Genomic DNA, 16,326 nt, shown 5'->3' with positions numbered 1-16,326 from the left:
TGTAAGCTTTTAAAACATTTTACTGAAGTATAATATACATACAGAAAACGTCTGTATATAGCAATGTTCGCTCTGTGACTTTGCATGAAATGAACACATCGTGTAACCAGGATCAAGAAACAGAACATTACTGGCACCCAGAGGTCCCTCGGTCACTAACTACCCTAACTCCCAAGGCAACCACTTTCCTGACTTCTAATGGCATGGATTTATTTGCCTATTTTGGTGTTTTATATAAATATGTATAAATGGGGTCATATGATATATATTGTTTTCTATCTGACTTCTTTTCCTCAACATTATGTTTGTGATAGTAACCCACGTTGTTGTATTTATTTGTGGCTTATTCATTTTCATGACTGTATAGTACTCCATTGTCTGAATATGCCACAATTTATTCATTCAATGGTAGGCACTAAAATGGTTTCCAGTTTTGAGCTAAAATGAAAAGAGTATCTATGGACATTCTCATATGCACCTTTTTGTGTGCAAATAATACTTAAAAATGTGTATATACCTATATAAGACCTATATATGTATAGTGTATAAAGTATATATGTAATACTTATATATCAATATATATACCAGTATGATAAATATAATTTTAATATGAATTGTAATCATAATCCCTTTATATTTTAATTGATAATTTTGAAGAGCTATATACCAGGACATGGCACAGTATTAGAAACTAGGCAGAATTTCCTACACGGATTTTTTTCCTAATTTTAAAAATAAAGATCTGTGTGGCCTATGGATGAAGTTTGTTCATAGTAATTCTTCTTTACCTTTCAAGCAAATCTATTACATATCTCTATATAATGGATAATCCCCAAATCAACTCACATGTTTACTAAGTTTCTATAGAAAACACAAAGAACTCTAGGATCAACGTGTCTTTGAGTTGTTTACATTCTATTTGAGGATACATGCATGTATTCAATCAAGTTAGCCCAAATTCCAGAGCAATTTTACATTGTTTTGTTGACATTTTTTAAACCATTGAACACAAAAAAAATAACATTTTGAATGAGAAATACCTGTTAACATTCTCTTTAAAAACAGAGAAATGGCTATCTCTTCTTCTCCCCAAGTGATATATTCAGCTAAAATAAAATTAATTAAATTAATCTCAAGAGATACAGAAATGAAATTAGGTTTCAGAACTTTCCATTACTTTTCATTACTGCTATAATAAATGGTTATTTAGCTTAAAACTCAAAAACACAGCGTGAAACACAGATTAAGAAGAACTGAATACAGACAGTAATGTTGTAAGAGTTAAAGTTGGATTGATTAGATTTTCTAGCTAATCTCTCTGAGGTTAATTTCGATAAGTGCCATATACTGGGTATGCGAGTTGCTAGGTAAAAATTTGAGATTTAATTGTAATCTGGTTATTACATTAGAGTAAAACAAGATTGTTAAGGGGGAGTTGTTCTAGAAATTTACCAACTTGTAACATATGAAGACAGATTTAAAAGAAAATTGCCCTGGCTGGTTTGGCTCAGCGATTAGAGCATCGGCCTGTGGTCCAGAGAGACCCGGGCTCGGTTCCCGCTACCTTGTTGCGGTTTGTCCCCGGCCCTGGTTGGGTCGTGTGGATGGCAGCCACTCGATGTGTCCCTTTCACGTCGATGTTTCTCTTTCTCTCTCTCTCCCTCTCTCTCCCTCCTACTCTGTCTAAACAAAAAATAGAAAAATGTCCTCGGGTGAGAATAAAAAAAAGAAAGAAACTCGCTCTCAATATCATCAACACAATTTTGCACTGTAGCATTTCTAAGAAGAAGTTTTATCCAAACCACTGACCAGATTTTAAATGGAAGTGTCTCACGACGCACACAACACATATTCCCAAGAAGGTATTCAGAACTGTGTACGACGTATGAGCGCTGAGTTTTGCAGTCCTATGAATATGTTTAACTTTAGAATATTTGTTGAAACTTTTCACGCTTTTTCTTCTGGGGAAAATAGTTAACTCCACAATAATGTTTTCATTGGTTTTATGGAGTCACCTCAAAATTGCCTTGAGCTACTGAGCCACCACAAAGGAGGGGGACTAAATCCAGAATAATCACTAAGGTGATATCCCAGGGACTAATTTGCAAGCACTGGGTGCTAACCTTTCTTCTGTCTGAGTCTCTGACCCAAAGGCGGGCAAACTACAGCCATAAGCCAAATCTGGCCTAATGACTATTTGTTTAAATAAGGTTTTATTGAAACACAGCCATACCCATTGCTTACATGAGTAGTTTCAGTAGACATCATATGTTCCTCAAAGCCTAAAATATTTACTATCTGGCCATTTACTAAAAAAGTTTTGTCAGTCCCTGTGGCATCTCACCAACTGTCCTGCCCCTGCCTTTCATTCCTGCCTCTCCTCCTCCATTTTGTCCCTCGGGAGGTCAAAGTTCAAGACCTGCACTTCAAAAATATGAGTAAGACTTCATAACCTCCAAAACTCAACAGAAAAACAAACAAACAATCCAAATACAAAATGGGAAAAGGACATGAACAGAATTTTTACTGACGAGGATATACAGATAACCCATAAGCAAGCACATGGAAAGATGTTCAACATTATTAGCCACTAGGGAAATGCAAATTTGAACCAGAGTGAGATTACTACACACATATCAGAATGGCTAAACTTTTTTAAAAAGTGACAATGCCTAGCTCTGGCTGGTTTGGCTCAGCAGTTACAGCATCATCCCACAGACCAATAAGTCACGGGTTCGATTCTGGTCAAGGGCACGTACCTCGGTTGCGGTTCATCCCTGGCCCTAGTCGAGGTTGTGTGGGAGGCAACGAGTCAATGTGTCTCTCTCACGTCAATGTTTCTCTCTCCCTCTATCTCTCTTTCTCTCCCTCTCTCCCACTCCATCTGAAGATAAATGGGAAAATATCCTCAGGTGAGGATTAAAAAAAAAGTGACCATGCCTGATGCTAGCAAGGATGAAGAGAAACTGGATCACTCATACATGGCCGAGTTTGGCAGTTTATTTTAAACTAAACATGCAATTACTATAAGACCCTGCAACTGCACTCTTGGGCATTTATCCCAAAGAAATGAAAATTATGTTCATGCAAAAATCTCTTCATGAATGTTCATAACAGCATTATTAGAAATAGCCAAAACCTGAAAACAACCCAGATGTTCTTCAGTGGATGAATGGTTAAACTAACCATAGTACATCCATTCCATAGAACTACCATAAAATAAAAGGAAACAAGCTATTGATATACACAATAGCTTGGGTGAATCTCAAGGGTATCATGCTGGATGAAAAAAAGCCAATCTCAAAAGATTACATACTGCGTGCTTCCATTTATATTGCATTCTTGAAATGACAGAGTTATAGAGATGGAGGACAGGTTCATGGTTGCCGGGGTTAGGGATGGTGACGGGGAGGGGATGGAAGTATGATTATTAGAGGACATCATAAGGGATCCTTGTGGTGATGGACCTGCTCCATATCTTAAATGGCAGTGGATTCACAAATCTGCACATGTGATAAACTGTATAGAACTAAATCCAAACAAATGAGTTTATGTAACACTGGAGAAACATGGATAATATTGGTGAATCATATCACTGTCCAAAAAAAAATGGTTGTGCCATTCTATATTCTCACCAGCATTCTAGGAAGGATCAAATTTCTCCACATCCCCACCAATACTCATTTTGTCAGTCTTTTTCATCAAAGCCATTCTAATGATGTATAGTGGTATATCACTGTGGTTTTACTTTTTTTTTTTTTTAATCTTCACCCAAGGACATTGTTCTATCTATCATCAGACAGAGTGGGAAGGAGGGAGAGAGAGGGAGAGGAAGAGAGAGAGAGAAACAACATGAGAGGGACACACCGACTGGTTGCCTCCTGCATGACCCAACCAGGGCAAACCACAGCCGAGGTATGTGCCTTTGACCGGAATCAAACCCATGACTCATTGGTCCTTGGGCCAACGTTCTAACCGCTGAGCCAAACCGGCTAGGGCTATCACTGTGGTTTTAATTTGCATGTCCCTAATGATTGATGAAGTTGAGCATTTTTAATTTTCATGCTCTTGGCTACTTGTATATCTACTTTGGTGAACTATTTAAATATTTTAGTCTTTATATTTTTTTAATTTTGGAGTTTTCTTATGTATCTTGGACAAAAATCCTTCATCAGATATTTTTCCCACTCTGTGACTTTTATTTTCATTTTCTTAATGATGTATCTTTTGAAGAGCAAAAGTTTTTAATATTTATTAAATCAAATTTATCAGACTTTTCTTTTATGGATCATGAGTCTGGTATCATGTCTATGAAATCTTTGCCAAATCAAGATTACAGAAAAATTCTCCCATATTTTCTTTTAACAGTTTTATATTTTAGCTCTTACTTTTAGGTCTGTAATCAGTTTGAATTAAGTTTTATGTAGGATGTGAGGCAAGCATCCAAGTTCATGTTTTTGCATGGGCATATCCAGTTGTTCCAATGCCATTTTTTTAAAAAGTCCCTTCTTTCCTCATTGAATTGCCTTGGCACCTTTGTCAAAACTCCACTGACAAGAACTTATATGCATATATGCATAACCAATGGACACAGACAACAGTGCTGTGGGGGGGGGGTGTCAATGGGGGAAAAAGGAGAAACATCTGTAACAAAAATAATTAATAATAAAAAAAACTCCACTGACAATAAATATCTAAGGTTTTATTTCTCAACTTTCTTTTCTGTTCCACTGATCTCTTCATCTGTTGTTATGCCAATACCATCCTGTCTTGATTACTGTGGGTTTTAGTAAGTTTCTAAACAGGTACTTTAAACATGACTTTCTTCTCCTTTTTTTCAAAATTGTCTTGGCTCTTCTAGGTCTTCACATTTCTATATAAATTTTAAGATCAACTTGTTAATTTCCTCAAATATAATAGGGAACGTATTGACCCTTTAGATAAATTTGGAGAAAATTTCCATCTTAATAATATTGATTCTTCTAACCCATGAACATTTGTTCAGATCTTCTTTGATTTCTCCAATATTTTGTATCTTTTAGTGTAGCTGTCTTACACTTCTTTTGCTAAACTTATTCCTAGGCATTTTATTTTTTTATTTCATTTTGAATGAAATTGTCTCTTAATTTCATTTTTGGATTTTCCATTGCTTGTATATAGAAATTCAGTTGATGTTTATATTTTGCTCTACTATCCTGTGACCTTGCTGAACTCCTTACCATTACTATTAATCTCACAATTTTTTTTATTGCAAATGTGTGATGGTGAAGAATACAGTGACTACTTGAACAGTTTGGTGCCGCTGTCTTGATTCATGCTAAGGCACCTGCGGTTTTAACCACCGTTGCTTTTGCACCAGTCGGACACATGTCGACCAGTGAAACGGCAATAATCTCTTAATGATGTCTTGATCTCGCAGACCCACGAAAGGGTCTCAGAGATCCCAGGGAGTCTGCAGACAACACTTAGAGCTCTAGATGGTCTCTAAGCACCTGTCCAAGTCTGAAATGCTAATTTTTAAAAAATCTAAGATAAACACTGTTTACCAGACTGGTGTTAGTAACATTTACTTAAGTAGCTGATGTTCATGGCAGTCAGTATTACTTAGCAACTGCTGCATGTGAAACAACATACCAGGTCCTTACGGAAAATGAAAAGAAAATAAATCATTGGCCCTGATCTCAAGGAAATGGTACAAGTCTCTCTTATGAGAGACGAGTCTTTCTTATTCAAGTGTCTAAGAAAAGGGACACCAGCATCACTGTGGGCTCATTACACTGGACCCCAAATTTGTATGTTGTTTGTTCTACTAGCACTAAAAATAAATAAAATTCTTACAGTGGAGGTACAGTGCATATCAAATATCAAGACTAGAAGTAAAACTAGGTTAAAATCTATTGTTCTTGATTAGTACAAGTTAATGTTATCTCGTTTCCAAATGACCATAAATAAGACAGAAAGCAATATCAAACTAATTTTCAAAACTATTTTAAAAGCCTTAATTTTACATTATTATTTATAATACACCCTTGACTGGAAGCTTAAAATAGCCACTTATCTACTGTTTTTTCCTGCATTTTACATATAGTTAGGATTATATTTACAATATGATGTGGATGGCTCACAGGGCAAATTTACTATATATTTTAGCTTTTTCCCAGGAGACTACTAAAATACTGTTCATATATTCAAAGTAAATAAATAGTCTTAAGGCTGCAGTGTGTGGGATTCCACAAGTTCTGATATCCTTAATTCTTTGGGGTAAAAGAAAAAGGCAAAGGGGGCTAAAACACTTAATGATGGGAAGAATAAAAGACAAATGGGAAAAAAGTGAAATTAACCATAGAAAATGGAGGGCAGTATTGAGGTTAGGTTAGGTTATGGGTGAACCGAGTCAATAACAGTTTCAGAGAAACCAAATATACACTGGAATTCTGATGTTAAAAAAAAAGCATACAATTTAAGAACTGGCAAAGAATTTAATAATAATCTAGTTCCAGCCCAACATTTCTTATCTGGCAGAGGAGGGAACTAAGGTGCATAGATTTTCAAAAGGGTTGGAGCTGGAAGCCAGAATTTCTAACTCCCCCTTCAGTATGACCCATCCTTCTCTCTTCACATTAAATAAAACTTTTGTAGTTATAACAACTCTGTAGACCACACATAGAAGACAGCAAGGCTTCTAACGCTTGAATGGATGCATTGTTAAAATGTACCTCCTTCTTATGTGACGCACGGGTAACTCGGACATCATGAGTATGACTTCCCATGTTATGCCTCAGCTATTGGAAACTGTGTTTATTTCCCAATGGATTTCTGTTCTTAAACATTCAAAATCACCTCAACATTATTTACCGTAAACACACCAACTTCTGCACTGACTGTATTCCCCAAAACACACATATGGGATCGCTTTCTTCAGGCTGCATACCATATTTTCGTTCGGTCATTGTTTCCATCTACACACGGATAATCGTGACCACATGGCACACTTTACAATGCAGAATTAACTTCAGTTGTTAAGACTGTATACCTTAAATCATTAAACAAGCTGCATGCTTTCAAATAGGCCATTGGCTTTCCCTCTTCCCTACTTACCACCACCTCCCTGATAAGTTTTTTGGGGGGCTACTACCTAAACCTCTAGGTAGGGATCTCTGCTGGTTTGGTTTGCTTCGTTCCAGTCTGTTTTTGCCTGCGTGTTTCTTTCAGATAAGTACTAGCATGTACTGCCATAGAGACCGCTCATTAAAATAAACAATAAAACATTTTCATTAGATGCTGGGCCTCCTTGTGTGTCCAGGTTAGAGCACTTATTTTCCATAATTAACTGCTTGCATGCTGTTTCGAGAAAATGTGAGGCTCCCCTCCCGACATGATGTGTGAAATGTTTCCTCCACTCAGGAAAAGCCAAGATTCACTCTTTCCATCATAAATCTTCTCTCCGTCATGATTGAAATGTCAAAGCATCGACACGTACATTTGGCATTAACCTATGTAATTGTGATGTTGACTATTTCTCATTTTTCTACGTTAGCAAAGTTTCATTCTTCTCCATCCAATGATCCTTTGGGTTTTATGCATCCAAATCAGGAGAATTCTCAAGTCCCTTGCTCCCAGATTGGCTTCCGCACAGTGTTATCAAAAAGAGACATTTCTTTTCCTTCCTAGCCTTCAAGTGACCGAGACTGTTGGGGATAATAAGCCCATATCTTGGGTGAATCATCTCTCCTCCAAGGAAAAAAAAACCTTCATGACTTTGGAACTCTGGCTTTGAAAAGTATTTTCCTCTCTCTCTCTTCTCCACCTGGTTATTATTAGCATCTATGTGTTTCAGATTTTAAAGTTAAGACCTCAGCAAAAACTGGAACACTGGCTATTCCACAGTGAAAGACTCGGGTAGCGAGTAGTGGCTACAGGTTCATCTTTCCCGTCTAAGTGCCGAGCAGTGGGGACAGTTCCTCAGAAACCCGCTCTCACGGGAACAAAATGTGTGATCCGTGATGGGCCAGGAGTGCTTTGCGTGAATGAGTTCATTTCCTACTCACATCACCCACGTGGTTCTCTTTCTACCTCCAGCCTTCCCTGGGGCACAGTCAGCTTGCCTGAGCCATGCCAGGGCGCAAAGCTGCAGGTCCAGAGCCCGTGCTCTGTCACGGTGCCCAACCACCCTGTCCTCCCGTGGTGCCCCGCAGAACACTGTTTATACAGCTTCTTTAGGAGCCGCCCTTTAGGTCCATCTTCTAGGTAGTAATTTCCTTGAGAATGGGGGCTTTTATGCGTCTGTGGTCTGCCATGAATCATGCCGCATGGTGACCTGGATGGTCCTCCTTCACAGTCTCATTGGAAAATAGGACAGAAGGTAGAGACTGATAACCATGGGCAAATAGCTCGCATTTCCAGATATTTGTTTCACCTAAGCCCTTTCTATGGATTGTCTCTTCCGCTGTCCACAGTAATCCTCCGAGGCAGCTACCACCTGTCTTCATTTTCTAGAGGAGGAAACCGAGAGGCAGCGGTTGACCACCATGCCAAGATCACAGGGTCAGGAACGTGGCAGAGCCTCTGTCTGACCCAGGGCATCGAGCTTCAGGGCCCACACTTAACTAGGCCAGGCCACTGGCTTTCATGAAAAAGGGGTGCTTCTTCATCTGCCCAGGTCCCTGAGGCACCTGGGGCCAGAGCTGTGAACAGTTCTGCTCGGCTCCGCACTTGGCGTCCACTCTAAATGCCTGGGCTGCTCAGGAGGCGAGCGGAGTCTGTCACAGGGACGTGACAGGGCGGCAGCCACAGGTTTGGTTTATATCTATGAACGCTCTGCACCTCAGTCCTGGTGCAACTAAAGCTTCATGGAAGGGCAAAGCCTATGCTCGGGCACACCAAGTGATCCATTTATTTTATTGTATTTGATTTGAAATGTGCAACATTCAGAGAGCATGTGCTCATTACAAAGGCTGGTCCTGGGGTCACAGGCTTTATAAAGATCTCAGTCTGTGCTATCAGAAGGTGTTTCTGTTTCAACTATGTACCAACGTCTACATCCCCGCCTCTCCCTCAACAAGAAAGAAAGCCTCAAACCCCACTTTGTTTTTAAAGACTGGTACCTGGTTTCATCATGTCCAATTCCAAGTGACCCTACAATAATTCATGTTGAGGGGAAGAGAACCTTTTGTTTATTTTCCTGTTTTCAGCTATTACAGACTGTACTCATAAACCCCTCGTTCTTGTCTAGGATGGAAGGAGGGAGATGAAGGGGAGGAGGAGAACCCCTCAGCCTCACCACACAGGGTGGAGGAAAAACAAACACAAAGCAAAATGTGCCACTGGTTCTATTTATCCCATTATTAGGATGCCATGTCGATAAGAAAAATGATGTCCAAGAAACGACATTAAATGATAGGGGATATTAACATCTGGAATGGAGAAAGAGGAGGAAGTTCATTTGTATTATCTTTTTACTCATTGAGTTGTGCATAAATGGTACATTTTAGTGTATGGTTACAATTATAGCAGTTCAGAATAACTAGCATGTGTGTGGTGTACATTCGGTTTGCAGAATCCCTTTCATAAGCATTGTCCCGCATGAGCCTCCCAAATGGTCATCAGTCATGTGGCAGAGATGAGAAGCACCCCGTTAGCAAATACAGGAACGAGACTTACAGTGGGGAAGTGGCTCACCCAAGGTCACACAGTAACGGGTCAATCTAGTACTCGAACCTAAGTCTTATGAGTTTGTAGCCTAAGTTGAATTTAGAGAAAGAACAGCTTTATTTTTGTAGTGCCACACTGGTAAGGCCTGGGGTGTTAGACTGCAACACTGGGGTTAGGCACCAGTTGAGTCACCTGTACCTTTACACACTGATGTCTTTAGGGACTAGTGGGGTGAGAGGGTACTGGGAAAGGGCATGCTGGCTACACAACCCCAAACCATTGTAATTTTTTTCCCTTTGGGTGTGTTTTAGACTCTTTTCTGCTCCTCCTGCATTGTCCGGCTGTCGGCTATCATATTTTGGCCAATCATGGTGCCCCTAGAGTGTGGGTGGTGGACCAGCGGCATCAGCATCACTCGGGAACTCATTAGAAATGCAAATTCTCAGTCTCCACCTCAGACCTACTGAACCAGAAACTCTGGGGTGGGGCCCAGCAATCTGGTTTAATGAGCCCTGATGCGGATGTTGCTAAAGCTTGAGAACCACTATGCTAAAGCAATGATTCTCACCCTTGGCTACACACTAGAGTCACCTGGGACCTTTAAAATCTAAAGGCTTTTGTCCCAACCCCAAAGATTCTGATTTAATTGGTCGACCACATGACTTTCAACCCAGCACTGTTGACATTCTGGGCTGGATAATTATTTGTTGGGGAGCCTGTCCTGTTTATTGCAAGATGTGTTTAGCAGCATCACTGCCCTCTACCCAGTAGATGGTGGTAGCCACCCCCCTACACTAGTTGTACCAAAAATGTCTCCAAAGGTGAGAAGCACTCACCTCGGGGCATGGACCAGGTACTGGGTTTTTTTAATGCTCCCTAATGCACAGCAAGACTAAGAACTGTCACTCGGGAAGGTTCCTATCAATGAGCAGCTTTGGATGTGCGGGGGACTAAAGAACAAGGAAAGCTCCACTTTATAGCATTGGGTGTGGAGTAAGAGTAAGTCCGCCTGCCCGAAGACTCCGGCAGTTTGCCCGAGTCAGGTACACAAGCTTTAGGGTGTAAAATCCACATCAACCATTGGCTCCTTGCATTTTTGCTTACTCCCTGGTTGTCGGGTGTGTTTCAGAAAACTGATATAAACAGGTGCACTGCACGTATTTAAAAGTTCCCAACCGATGCCCGGCTGGTGTGGCTCCGTGGTTGAGCGTCGACCCATGCACCAAGAGGTCGCCAGTTCGATTCCCGGTCAGGGCACATGCCCAGGTTGTGGGCCTGATCCCCAGTGGGGGGCATGCAGGAGGCGGCCAATCCATGTTCTCTCCCATCGATGTTTCTATCTCTCTCTCCCTGTCACTTCCTCTCTCTCTAAAATCAATAAAGAAAAAACAGAAATTAAAAAAATAAATAAATGAATGAAAGTTCCCAACCATGTAGATATTGCTTTGTGCTAAATACAGATGGACATCCTGCTCTTGGGCCTCGTCCTTCTAAAAGCGGGTGCTTCAACCAATCGACACCGACGCTAGGCTGGGGTGGGAGCTGGAAGAAGGGGGTCAGTGGGGGAAAAGGGGACACCGGTAATACTTTCAACAATAAAAATAAATAAAAATTTGCATCAATATTCATAAAAAATAAAATAATTAAATAAAACGGTGATTAATAAAAAAAATAAAAACAGGGTTCTTACCAGTGTATCATGTGGCAAAAGTTCTTCAGTAAATCTGTTTTGACTGGTTAGAAAAAAAAAAAAATGCAGCCTATCAATGTTATGATGTTGATTTTGACACAATCTAAGTCAGCCACACAAATACAGGATTTCTACATTAATATGTGCCATTTGGTAGTTTTTTAGTTTTCGGCCGATGATCACGGACTTTAACTCTATTTCAACTATAGAAAAATCCCCTACCTGAGAACCAAGGCCGGTGTCCTTCAGTAAAACCCGTGCCCAGTGATGGCTCTGCGGTGCGCCTCTGGGACCCGGGAAGGGGACGGCAGGGGGTGGTTCAGACCCCAGGACGTGCATCAGCTCCGCGTGCGTCCCGGCTCCTCCAGGCTGAGCAGTCCCAGCACAGCCCAAAGTGAGAGGTGTCCAAGAGGAGCCTGCAGCCCAAAGTGAGAGATGTCCAAGAGGAGCCTGCAGCCCAAAGTGAGAGGTGTCAAAGAGGAGCCTGCCGCAGCCCTCTTTTCTGGGTCTTTCCTAGAACAGTCTTCTCCCCTTGTCTCAAGCAACTAGTCGGTAGGTGTATTGTTTCTTTCAACAATAAGAGTGGAAGTGCTACTCTGAGATACTGAGAAACAACTTTAAAGAGAAAGTACATTACAAGAGGAGTGTGTTTCCAGGGCAAACTTGGTAATACTGGTTTCAAAATATACAAATATTGTCCTGAATTAATGAGTTGGAATCTTTCTTTATTCAATACCTACTGTGTGCTAGGTGCTGTGTGATGTGCTTGGAAATTATAAGCATGAGGGTTGCAGACCCTTTTATGGTAAAAAGTAGGATATGACTACTCCAAAGTGCCAGGTTAACCCTAATGCTACTCAATAGCATGTTCACACAGACCTAAGTTCACATTTATCCTAAGCAGTTGCTTATCTTCTTCCATCCCCGCCTAAATAGCTTCATCGTTGTGCTTTTAAAAATAAGAACCTTTCAATTCGGTTTCCCAGAAAAGTACTTTCCGGTGGGGGGGGGGGGTCATAAAAGACTGCTAACAAGTATTATTTTGCATATGGTTCCACTTGTTTTTACAAAAGGCATATGTTTGTATTTACGTAGGAAGTTTTCTGGAAGAAAACACAATTAGCAACCAACAGTGGCTGTCTTTGGGCAGGAAGTGTAGGGGCCCTGATTGGTTTTGTTTCTATACAGCTTATTTTTACCATTTAAAAAATTGTATTTTCCATTTCAAATACGAGTATATAAAAGAAAGGATGCATTCCCAGTAATCTCTCAGAAGTTCCAAAATGCCCCTCCCAATCATAGAAAAAGGGATGAGCCTCTTTGATGCTCTCTTCCTTTTGTATATGTTTGATTCCTAAAACAGAGTGAATGGAAAGGAGACTTGAAATGTAAAATTAACCCTGGCCGGTTTGGCTCAGTGGTTAGAGCCTCGGCCTGTGGTCCGGAGAGACCTGGGTTCGGTTCCTGCTAAGGGCACGTACCTCGGTTGCAGTTTGCCCCCCGCCCTGGTTGGGTCATGTGGGTGGCAACCACTCGATGTGTCCCTTTCACATCGATGTTTCTCTCTCTCTCTCTCTCTCTCTCTCTCTCTCTCTCTCTCTCCCGCACACACACACACACACTCTATCTGAACAAAATATCACAAAGTGTCCTGGGTGAGGATAAAAAAAAAAAAGAAATGTAAAATTACTCCAACTTTGCTTCCCTGGATGAGACCAACAAGCAGGTCCTACTTGATTTGCCATTGGGTGGTTAAGGAGGGCCTCTTTGAAGAAGCCACAGTTACAGAGAGGGAAGAAGCTGCCTCTGGGCAGGGGCCTAATTTCCCTGGGCTGCACTGGAACATTTACTATACATACATCTTTCAGACTGAAGTGGGTATAGGTTGGGGAAGTCTACACTGTGATTGTACCTAAAAACTTCCTCCAGTGATTTCTTTCATCCCCCCCTTTACCTATACATCCCCAAAAGAATCTATGCTCACTCCTGCAGGAAAGAAAAATAACAACAAAAATAACAAAACACCTATTTGTGTCAAAGAAAGACAGTTCTATAATTTTTTGGTACCCACCAATACCATGATATCTTTCCCTTCTGTCCTTCCTTTACATGTAACCCGAGTTAAAAGTTTAAGCAAGCATAGAAAAGGAGAAAATTCCATTGAGATTGGAATGTCCCCAAACAATACATGCTCAATTGCAGTTTTTTCTGGATCATTTTTCTCAGCACTTGTCACTTAGACCTTCACAGGATTTCTTGGTAAGCAAGAAAAATCCTTTTCTTTTCTCTCATTGTTGATGTTTGAATTGGGAAATCCATCCAGGTGGATTTCAGGATCCTCTGCCTCTAGGAATGAACCAATAACCACAACATAACAGTTCAACTACTCCAAAGCATATCCTATAACAACCCCTACACATTTTAATTACATCTCTGTAATCTTTAATGGAGAATTACAATTTGGGGATAAAATACTGAACTCTCATTCTATAAAAAGTAGTTTTCAGGTTTTCTTTTCTTCGTAGGGGGTGATTCATCCCAGAAATAGTGTTTTATGTCTTTACTTGCATCTAGCATTAATAACCAGCAATCAGCAATGGTATAATTGTTAGCTTCATGAAAACTGTCAGAGTTTAGGGCTCACCAGTTGTCCTTGGACAAAAGTTCATGTAGAAATGCTGAGAAGGCACCGACCAAGACCAGAGGAAAGACTGGATTGGAGGTAGAGGTCTTTTTAGAAAACTACTCTGAAGACAGGGAAATATGTTAGAAAACTCTAAGATAACTTCTGAAATTAAGTCATATCAGCTCTTAGCCATAAAAATAGAATTTTAAAGAGCCTTTGTTACTAAATCCTCAAAATGCATAGATTCTTATTTTGCATCTGTGGGATACTGGTTCCCCACCCTCTTTCAATGGACTCACATTAATGACCACATTGACCATGAACTTAAACTTTGCACTATGTTTTGAAATGGTGGAACAGAAATTCAAAGCTCAGCTTAGAGTTACTATGGCAATAGGTACTTTGCCCAAAAGAAAGAAAGGAAGAAAAATGTGTCTAGTTAAGAGGATAGCATTTCCTACTGAGTGGAGTAAGTTTAAATTCTGAGTCACTAAGCAAAATTTGGAAAAGAAATCAATACTATTCTTACTCTTGAAAAGGCATCATATATTCAGCAGAGACTTCCTTTCAGGGAGCTGAACCATTGTGTTCCTAATATAATATCTAATTAGATGAATATTAACAGCTCATGGGATTCATGTTCTCGCTACTTACCACAGCCACTAGAGGGTGTCCATCCTTTTCTCCCAACAAAGATTTTAAATTGTCAACATGAAAAAATAGACTTTCCGCAAATGGTACAAACAGATCACAGGACCCACGTTTTTCTGTATGATAAAGGCAAGACTGAGCCCAAAGAAAGTAAGGCCACTTATGACACACCTACTGGAGCAGTCAGCTCCTTAAGCTCCGAGGAAAAGGTACATTCCAAATGGCTTTGGGTGTTAATCAGCTGACAAAGTCGGTACATCCTAGACCACTTCATTTTCCCAGTTCTTCATAACCTCACATTCAGAACTTTGGCTGCTTGTCAGGAGACAAGATAATCTTGCAATGCCACCAGCTGGAAATGATTTGCTTTACTCGTGGTCGAGCAAGAATTGGTAAGATGACTGCTTGCTTCTCTGTTAAGCTGTCTCCCAAACCCCATACTTTTGCTACTCTTTGAAAAGAAGTTGGTATGACTACTTCATACAAGATCAAAGGTTTATCTCTTCTGTTATGATATTTATCATTTTCCATACCTTTGCAGATGGCTAAGGCTTTAAAACATGAAAATAAGAAGAAGAATACTCTGTTACCCCCATGCTAACTGGAAAGCATAAAGAGTAGTGGAATTTAGAACTTCGGGAGATAATTAGAAGTGTGTGTCCATCTATTCTATGCCAGCGTTGCCATTTCTCACTGCGGTGTCTCCTTTTTTTCAGCTGCTGGCTGGGCGCTGGCCATTTGATCACAATGACTTTGGCATATTTCTCTGCAAGCTGTTCCCCTTTTTGCAGAAGTCTTCAGTGGGGATCACCGTCCTCAACCTCTGTGCTCTCAGCGTTGACAGGTAATGTGGTTCTTTCCCTTGAATCCTTTGTTGGATTTAGAAAAGCATTTCTGTCATAAAGAAAGGAAGTCAAGAAGCCTTGAGAGTTGGTGCCCAGGACAATTGTTAGTTTCAAGTGAATTAAAATTATTAACAGCCTTGCTCTACCGTTTAGAATTGCTTTTCAATTTACTGATTATTACCCATCTTTGGCTTAGGCAATTTGCATCTAGAGTATTTTGTCAATTATATTCTCTTGGCACCCTTATGGCAATAAAAAAAAATTTAATTAAAAAGCATGTTTCTGAATATCTGGCAGGAGTAGAGATTTGAACAGCTCTTCTAGAAAACAAAATCCTGCAAAAGGTTTTGCCTTCTGACTCAGTAATTACAATTTTTAGGATTAATTTTAAGAAAACAATTTTCAAAAAAAAATTTGAACTGAGAATTCATGCACAAAGATGTACTTTATAAGATTATTTAATACAGCCCTGCCTGGTTTTGCTCAGTGGTTAGAGCGTCAGCCTGCGGACCAGAGAGTCCCGGGTTCGGTTCCCACTAAGGGCACGTAACTTGGTTGCGTTTGTCTGGCCCCGGTTGGGGTCGTGTGGTTGGCAACCAGTCAGTGTGTCTCTCTCACGCCAATGTTTTTCTCTCTTCCTCCCTTTCCCCCTCCCACTCCATCTGAAGATAAATGCAAAAATGTCCTCAGATAAGGATTTTAAAAAAAAATTATGACAAAAGTTGAAAGCAACATTATTGCCTCATATTAGGGAAATGACCAAGGATCTCAAATATAATTTACATGTATAGGTATATGAATATAAAATTATTTGAATAAAATATGAGAAATATTATTCGTAGTTATGTCTAAGGATAGAGTGA

The 16,326-nt window shown here is 40.1% G+C and overlaps 1 protein-coding gene across 2 annotated transcripts in view; it reads left to right on the top strand.

Moving 5' to 3' along the window:
• EDNRA (endothelin receptor type A) overlaps window positions 1-16,326 on the top strand; it is a 54,767-nt gene that overhangs the window by 14,968 nt on the left and 23,473 nt on the right. The window contains exon 3 of one of the 2 annotated variants that reach the window (XM_036240461.1): window positions 15,335-15,462. The exons of the other annotated variant lie outside the window; for it this stretch is intronic. Within the exon in view, the coding sequence (XP_036096354.1) occupies window positions 15,335-15,462 (128 nt within the window). The remainder of the gene's footprint in view (window positions 1-15,334; window positions 15,463-16,326) is intronic. 2 annotated transcript variants of the gene reach the window in all.

This window comes from Molossus molossus, unplaced genomic scaffold (genome assembly GCF_014108415.1).
Source record: "Molossus molossus isolate mMolMol1 unplaced genomic scaffold, mMolMol1.p scaffold_m16_p_4, whole genome shotgun sequence".
NCBI lineage: Eukaryota > Metazoa > Chordata > Mammalia > Chiroptera > Molossidae > Molossus > Molossus molossus.
The sequence above is the reverse complement of the archived record's forward strand: the minus strand, read 5'-3'. Positions and strand labels throughout refer to the sequence as shown.